Source organism: Sinocyclocheilus grahami, unplaced genomic scaffold (genome assembly GCF_001515645.1).
Source record: "Sinocyclocheilus grahami isolate Dianchi unplaced genomic scaffold, SAMN03320097.WGS_v1.1 scaffold474.1, whole genome shotgun sequence".
In the NCBI taxonomy this organism is placed as follows: Eukaryota; Metazoa; Chordata; class Actinopteri; order Cypriniformes; family Cyprinidae; genus Sinocyclocheilus; species Sinocyclocheilus grahami.
The window spans coordinates 652,368-660,851 of record NW_015505653.1 but is presented as its reverse complement, the minus strand read 5'-3'; the positions used below and the strand labels follow the sequence as shown (position 1 = coordinate 660,851).

General features: G+C 35.7%; 1 protein-coding gene across 2 annotated transcripts; it reads right to left on the bottom strand.

The window, feature by feature from the left end:
- Window positions 1–322: 322 nt before the first annotated feature.
- LOC107553535 (cystinosin-like) lies at window positions 323–6,999 on the bottom strand. Of its 2 annotated transcripts, XM_016235798.1 has the most exons (10): window positions 6,687–6,999; window positions 6,535–6,613; window positions 6,345–6,432; window positions 4,930–5,033; window positions 4,058–4,195; window positions 3,875–3,974; window positions 3,646–3,765; window positions 2,293–2,463; window positions 636–753; window positions 323–536 (listed from the first exon to the last, which is right to left on the bottom strand). In XM_016235798.1, the coding sequence occupies exons 1-10, from the start codon at window positions 6,748–6,750 to the stop codon at window positions 367–369; spliced, it is 1,152 nt and encodes a 383-aa protein (XP_016091284.1). In that variant the 5' UTR covers window positions 6,751–6,999; the 3' UTR covers window positions 323–366. The 2 variants fall into 2 exon arrangements, with proteins under 2 accessions (XP_016091284.1, XP_016091285.1); XM_016235799.1 differs by lacking the exon at window positions 2,293–2,463.
- Between the last annotated feature and the right edge of the window lie 1,485 nt (window positions 7,000–8,484).

Genomic DNA, 8,484 nt, shown 5'->3' with positions numbered 1-8,484 from the left:
TAATGCTGAAACTAGAGTTGTAACTTGTTTCCCTCTTTCAAAACAACTGCATAGAACATGCATGTCTGAGTGTTAAAAATGCACCGAAATGGTCAAGTCGAGGGACATTAACTTGCTCAGATGAGAACACTTCAAGAGGTATGTTCTATGCAATTGTTTTGATAGATGGAAGCAATATACATTTCTAGTTTTAACATTATTTGTTCTTCAGACATTCCTGTTTAAAAGATAAAATGATCAGCTGAATGCAAAGTGACCCACATTTGGTTTTTGACCACTGAATGTGTGTACAATTGAACAGTTTACTCCTGGAACCAGTGATAAAAAAGATAGAAAAGTCCATATGAAATCTTTATATTGCTGCGGTTATGTTTTAACACTGGTGTGTTGGTCATTCTGATCATCTAAATCATGATACATGGGCTCTCTGTTCCTATACAGACAATAATGCTGCACGATGAACACGACATCAAAGAATATGGACAATACGCCCAGTCCAAACTTTGTGGGGTCTCCAAATATAAACTTCCATTTATCTGTCAAGGAAACACAAAAATGAAAACAAATATTGGTGTGCATTCTAACATCTTTAAAGTGCTGCCGTATAGGAAACGAAAGGGTTTGTGCGGTCTCACCGTTGTTGTAGGCCTGGAGGAACATTTGAAGTAAACTGAAACTGCCCCCTGTGAAGTCCAGCAGCACATTCCCGATGCTCCATCCCGCTGTGCTCTGCCTGCGGTAGTTCATATAAGCCTACAAAATAATCCAGAATTAATGAGCAATGTAAAATACGCCACACAATATATTTAAACCTGTTTTCAAAAAAAAGATTTTAAAAAATAACATATTTTTGGGAAGTGGAACCAGACATAGTGAAAATGTCAAGAATATGTCAACAGACGGCGATCAAGTTGTAATTATTCTTAATTACTTTAAATGAAACGTAAATGAAAAATATACACACACATGCAGGTGGCCATAAGTTTGGAATAATCAAGATTTTTTTTATGTTTTTGAAAGAAGTCATTTATTTGGGGGGAAAATGGTAGAATTCAAAAACCGTAAAAACTGTAATATTGTGAAATATTATTACAATTCAAAATAACCGTTTTCTATTTGAATTTATTTTCCAATATAATGTATTCCTGTGATGGCAAAGTGTCATTTTCAGCTTCACCCTGATGATAATAAATGTTTCTTGAGAGTCAGCATATTAGAATGATTTCTGAAGGATCATGTGACACTGAAGACTGGAGTAATGATGCTGAAAATTCAGCTTTTAAATTAATTTAAATGACATTTTTTAAATTTAACAATATTTCTGCTTACTGGGTTTTTGATCAAACAAATGCCGCCTCGATGAGCATAAAAGACTTCTTTCAAAAACATAAAAAAAATCGTAATTATTCCAAACTTTTGGCCACCAGTCAATATTACAAACATTAATATATACACACACATACATACATATATAAAATGTTTAATTATTTTTCCTATGCACCATTAACAATTTCTAACATTTATCCCTAATACATGTTACACAAATTATGTTACTCCGATATTCAATCACAAAACAAATCTAAGCTTCGGGATGCTTGGTTGCAGTTTCTTAGGACATTAGGAGGGTTACTTTTATCACAATTCATTTGAAACTCTTTTTCAATCTACAGTTACAAGCCACAACTATAACCAAGTGTACAAGACTGTTAAAAAGAGGAAGTGTGAAATCTATGTTTAGTATTTCAGTGAACTGCATCGAAGCCTACTGCACTGCTCTATGAAATGCCATTATTTTTAAACAGATCAATCAAAAAATATAGATTCGGTCATCACTTACCCTCATACCATTCCAAACCATCATGACTTTCTTTCTTCCACTGAATACAAACCCCCATGGCTCTCAAATTTCTTTCACACATGTGAATATTCAAAAATAGTGGCTAAAGCCACATCATGCCAGGTTTGAATCTCATGTGTCTCACGAGTGAAGAAAACACACTGAGTGTTTTCAACTGAAAGCAAGAGATCTGAGAGCTACAAATTGGGGGGTGAACATTTTGCATATAATGCAAAGTTGTTTTTGGAGTTTGACAGCCTCAGTTCTCATGCACTTTTCTTTGCAAGGAAAATATCTGATCACAATTTCCTTTTGGATTTCGTTGGAAGGATTTTGTTTGGATTTTTTCAAGTCAGGTTTGGAATGACATCATGGTGAGTGGGTAAGTGATGACAGAATTTTATTTTTGGGGGCATTTCTTAAACCTTTTGCGGTGTGAGATGGGAGAGTTGTACCTGAGGGATGTACTTTACAAGTGTGACACCCAGTTTAATGTAAGAGAAATAGTAGAGATAATCCAGCCAGGAGATCTTCTGTGCCACAGCAACAAACAGGGAGACAAACGCAAAGGTCCAGCCAATCGCTAATAACCCAATGGCCACTTTGGAAACCTTTTGCCCTCCTCTCTATAAAATAATAATAATAAAAAAACAGTTAGAAAATCAATGCAATTTCCTTCTCTTAATTTTCATTTTATTTCATCTTTTTCTATATTTTATGATAGCAAAAATTATACTTTTTTCTATTTTTATATATTTTAAAGTGTAATTTTTGTGATGCAAAGCTGAATTTTCAGCATCATTACTCCAGTCTTTTCTTATTATTATCTATGTTAAAAAAGCAGTTGTGCTGCTTACAAAGTTTGTGGAAAATGTGACCTTCAGGATTTTTTGATGAATAAAAAGTTGAAAAACAAAATTTATTAGAATTTTCGAAGTAAAATCTTTTTTTAATTACTGCATCCTTACTAAATTAAAAATATATATATATTTCAAAAAATCTTATTGACACCAAACTCTTGAACAGATTTGTGTTAATAAAATATTAATATATATGTGAACCTGGACCACAAAACCAGTCATAAGGGTCAATTTTTTTTAATTGAGATTTATACACCATATCAAAATTGAATAAATAAGCGTTCCATTGATGTATGGTTTGTTAGGATATGACAAATCTGGCTGAGATACAACTATTTGAAAATCTGGAATCTGTGGGTGCAAAAAAATCTAAATATTGAGAAAATGGCCTTTAAAGTTGTCCAAATGAAGCTCTTAGCAATGCATATTACTAATCAAAAATTAAGTTTTGATATATTTACAGTAGGAAATGTACAAAATATCTTCATGGAACATATCCTAATGATTTTTGGCATAAAAGAAAAATCGATAATTTTGACCCATACAATGTATTTTTGGCTATTGCTACAAATATACCCCAGCGACTTAAAGGGGTCATATGATGCGATTTCAAGTTTTCCTTTCTCTTTGGAGTGTTACAAGCTCTTGGTGCATAAAGAAGATCTGTAAAGTTGCAAAGACTAAAGTCTCAAATCCAAAGAGATATTCTTTCTAAAAGTTAAGAGTCAACCACGCCTACCTAAAACGGCTCGTTCTAACACGACCCCCACATATCTACGTCACTATGTGGAAATATTAGCATAATGCCACCCAAATGTGCACGCAAAGAAAGAAGGCGTGGTTTCAGGAACGCAGTAGTGTTGACGCAGCCATGTCAGGGAGACGCTGGTGTAAAATAATATATCATTATTATTAATTCAATTTATACGGTAATGCTTTAATGTTTACCTCATAGATGGCACACTGACAGACATAGACGAGAGTGAGAAGTACTGCATGAAGACTGAAGAAGACATCATTGGCATCGACAGGAATGACCCCATTCGGATCTTTCTGTAAGAACTCCTCCTGCAGATGCACCATTTATCATCTCCATTAAAAAAAAACATAAGTAGAAAGAATGCTGCAAAAGACTGGACTAAATAATTACAACCTGAAAGCCGTCAAGTGCACACACCTGTATATACGTCACCCAGAACAGGCCAACGTTGAACACACTGTAAGCAATGAATCCAGTCAGGTTGAGAGCGAGGAAATCAAAACTGAGGCCTACCACACTGAATGAAACATAACACACACATCAATCATCAGCTTTTTTTACTCAGTCTAAATCATCGAGTCTCAACAAATCATTTTGTACCTGTGTCGTTTCCAGTTCTCATACGCCTGTGGGTAGAACGACACAGACCAGGCCAGGAAGTAAATCCAGCCAATGATTTGGTCGATGATGAAAAGAACGTTGCTTCTGACAATCAGGAATCTGATACGCGTCTCTATGCTGGAAAAAAACAATCCCCTCTAGCGGTTATTTTCATGGTGTTTTTGTTAACACACATCTACAATAAAACAGGACAGTAAAAAATCACTTTATTAAAGCCAAGTACAAGTAAAGCCACGACTCGGTATTAGAATATTATAGAATCTTTTTTTTAGTTCAAGTTAAAGGGACAGTTGGTCCCCATTGACTTCCATAGTATGAAAATAATACTATGGAAGTCAATGGAGACCATCAACTGTTTGGTTCCTCATATTTTTCAAAATATCTTCTTTTGTGTTCAGCAGAAGAAAGAAACTCATACAGATTCGAAAGAGTAAACAGTAAATGATGACAGATTTTTGGGTGAACTATCCCTTTAAATGTATTGGCATAGTGCTTTTAACGATAAGCACAGTTCACCTATTACTCAGCGGCCCACTTGCACCGTTTGAAATCCCCTAAATTAAGGAACTAAATAAATAAAACTGGTTTTGCAAGATACTGATGCAAATGTCTCCAAGTCTGGTCATAATGCATCCACACGTTTTGCTTCAATAATAAAATAAACTGTAGTAAAAATAACTGTATGGGAAAAATTAATCTTTATAAAGAATGCCCATGTGATAAACAGAATCTAAGCCAAAGAAGAGTTCTCGAGAAGCCAATAGGAAGCTGTAAGAGAACGTCACTTATGCCATTTTTATCCAGTACTGTTTAATTGGTGACAGATTAAGATCATTTAGCTTACAATGCACCTTTTTATGTGAGTGTTATTGCTGGAAAGGTAAGCAGTCACCTGACCAACCCCTTTTGCCTGCACTTCAAAAGATACAAATATGTTTCCTGCCGGCACGACAACCTGAACAAGATGAGAGAGGACAAAAAACAAAACTAGTTAACATTGCTTAAGTTGGCAGTGTTTTATAGAACTCATTTGTCTGAAGTTAATATAACTATTCATGGACAGCTCCGCTCAAACATAATCCTGATGCAGGCTATAGATTGGATATGGATGGCACAGATATTGACATTTTAATATACAGGTGCATCTCAATAAATTAGAATGTCGTGGAAAAGTTCATTTATTTCAGTAATTCAACTCAAATTGTGAAACTCGTGTATTAAATAAATTCAATGCACACAACGCCTCTGACGTTGTCTGTGGTTCAGGAGTGGCTTAACAAGAGGAATACGACAACTGTAGCCAAATTCCTTGACACGTCTGTGTGTGGTGGCTCTTGATGCCTTGACCCCAGCCTCAGTCCATTCCTTGTGAAGTTCACTCAAATTCTTGAATCGATTTTGCTTGACAATCCTCATAAGGCTGCGGTTCTCTCGGTTGGTTGTGCATCTTTTTCTTCCACACTTTTTCCTTCCACTCAACTTTCTGTTAACATGCTTGGATACAGCACTCTGTGAACAGCCAGCTTCTTTGGCAATGAATGTTTGTGGCTTACCCTCCTTGTGAAGGGTATCAATGATTGTCTTCTGGACAACTGTCAGATCAGCAGTCTTCCCCATGATTGTGTAGCCTAGTGAACCAAACTGAGAGACCATTTTGAAGGCTCGGGAAACCTTTGCTGGTGTTTTGAGTTGATTAGCTGATTGGCATGACACCATACTCTAATTTGTTGAGATAGTGAATTGGTGGGTTTTTGTTAAATGTGAGCCAAAATCATCACAATTAAAAGAACCAAAGACTTAAACTACTTCAGTCTGTGTGCATTGAATTTATTTAATACACGAGTTTCACAATCTGAGTTGAATTACTGAAATAAATGAACTTTTCCACGACATTCTAATTTATTGAGATGCACCTGTACATATGACATGAATGATATATGATGCCTGATATTATTACTCTATAGATGTTTTAGAATTTATAAATACGATTTACACTTAAACTTCAATTTTACATGATCTGTATGAAAGCAAGCATCAAAACATAATATACGGTAGGAAAGTAACTTGTAGTTAACCACAGGAAGCTATTCTGTTTGAACATGTGCAAAATGAAACAATAACTTATTAGTTATTTACTAGTTTACTAGTTCCTATCAGAGTGAACTGTAATAACAACAGAATCTTTGTACTCAACATCAAATTTTGAATAGGACTAAGACAGACAGGTGCATTTAAAATCTGCATAGGCTGAAATAAGTGCATATACCTCATCAGGAAGTAGAATTATTGAAGAGACATTTCTTGATTTGTATGTGATATTGAAATAAACCGTTACAGATGTGTTCAACGGTGAACTGTGAACGTAAACACATAAAAGCCACATTAAATAAATGACTTCCCAAAACATATATTTCATAATTACTCACAGATAGTAGTATCATTGCTTACAATCGTACCTCAGTGTAATGGTGAGGTTTTCTGCAGATTGTTCCTGTAGATTCACTGTTGCTGGAGCCTTGATGGTCACTTCTGCATCTGTAAATATGGTGATATTAACTTTTCCTTATTCTTCCTTATTATTTTTGTATATTTAAAACATTATATTTACCACCAAACGCTGAGTGCGCGCAGACAGACAGCGTTACGAGAAACAGCAAGACAGTCTGCTTCATCTTGACATTATATTTATAATCTTACACAGTGTAATTATTAATATTCATTCATGCGCTCTCGTTAAAACTAAAGCGAAAACGCGTCCTAACTCGCTTAGTGCTTGAAAGACAAGTCCGATTAAGTAGCGTTACAGACCATGAACTGTCAGTCGATGAGTGACTCATTCAGTACATTTAAAGTAAAAAAAAAAAAAGCGTCAACTTATCACAGAAGGAAACTTATTTTTATCATCCTGTAGTTCCGCATTAGACATTTTAGATCACGTGACACGGGTCGGCTGACTTGCGCTCTCCTCATTAACTACAGGAGCGTCCAAAAAGCTTGTGTGTGTCCAGTTTCCTACGCATCGTTTAATCTCTTCATTTTCATCTTCTTGAGGTTAAGGTTTATGAAAACTCATTTTGAAAACACATCCAAGTTAAAAGATTTTGTAGAGAATTTAGTGTAATCTGTCTACTGTCAGGACAGAGTTGATGATCTGATGATGAAGTGACCCTGAAATAGTTTCTGTGATTTTTATTTCTACAATAAAAATTTTTTTTCCTGGAAATGCTGTTATTTATGTATGTGCTGTATGTATGTATTGATTGTATGTTAATTGTCGTTTTTGATGATGAATATTCTATAACTGGAACTTTGACTTTGATCAAATCAAATTTAATAAATTAAAAACTATCCAAAACGGCACGATTCAATTCATACCCCACTCTTTAAATAATTTGGAAATGAAATCAGAATTTCACTTGATTCCTGATCAGAATGGAAGTTTGCATTGTTTGTCAAATATAATTAAAATTGTGTTAAAGTTTTTGGGGGCTAAACAGTGTGAAAACAGTGCAGTAGTTTGCATGCAATCTTGTTTACACTTTTTGGACACTTTTTACTCTTGTATTTCATTAGAATGTGGGAAATGCTGTTATTTATTTAGTTATTGTTTGTTAATGAATGTTCTTGATTAATATTACAACTACAAACCCGATTCCAAAAAAGTTGGGACACTGTACAAATTGTGAATAAAAACGAATGAATGCAAAAGAATGCAATGATATGGAAGTTTCAAATGTCAATATTTTATTCAGAATACAACATAGACGACATATCAAATGTTTAAACTGAGAAAATGTATAATTTTAAGGGAAAAATGAGTTGATTTTAAATTTCATGGCATCAACACATCTCAAAAAAGTTGGGACAAAGCCATGTTTACCACTGTGTGGCATCCCCTCTTCTTTTTATAACAGTCTGCAAACGTCTGGGGACTGAGGAGACAAAGTGAAGTGACATGTGGCCAAGTATGGTTACCCATACTAGGAATTAGTGCTCTGCATTTAACCCATCCTAAGTGCACACACACAGCAGTGAACACACACACACCGTGAACACACTCGGAGCAGTGGGCAGCCATTTATGCTGCGGCGCCCGGGGAGCAGTTGGGGGTTCGGTGCCTTGCTCAAGGGCACCTCAGTCGTGGTATTGAAGGTGGAAGAGAGGGCTGTACATTCACTCCCCCCACCTACAATTCCTGCCGGACCGGAGACTCGAACTCGCAACCTTAGGCCACGACGCTCAAGTTCAGGAATAGGAATGTTGTCTAATACAGGCTTCTAGTTGCTCAACTGTCTTAGGTCTTCTTTGTCACATCTTCCTCTTTATGATGCGACAAATGTTTTCTATGGGTGAAAGATCTGGACTGCAGGCTGGCCATTTCAGTACCCGGATCCTTCTACGCAGCC

Bases quoted from the DNA above. Each gene is read 5' to 3' on its own strand.
- LOC107553535 (XM_016235798.1), bottom strand. From the start codon at position 6,750: ATGAAGCAGACTGTCTTGCTGTTTCTCGTAACGCTGTCTGTCTGCGCG. The intron at 4,196-4,929 runs GTGCATTGTAAG...GTTTTTTTCCAG, and splicing joins AATAACACTCACATAAAAAG to CATAGAGACGCGTATCAGAT. The intron at 537-635 runs GTGAGACCGCAC...TTTCCTTGACAG, and splicing joins CCTCCAGGCCTACAACAACG to ATAAATGGAAGTTTATATTT.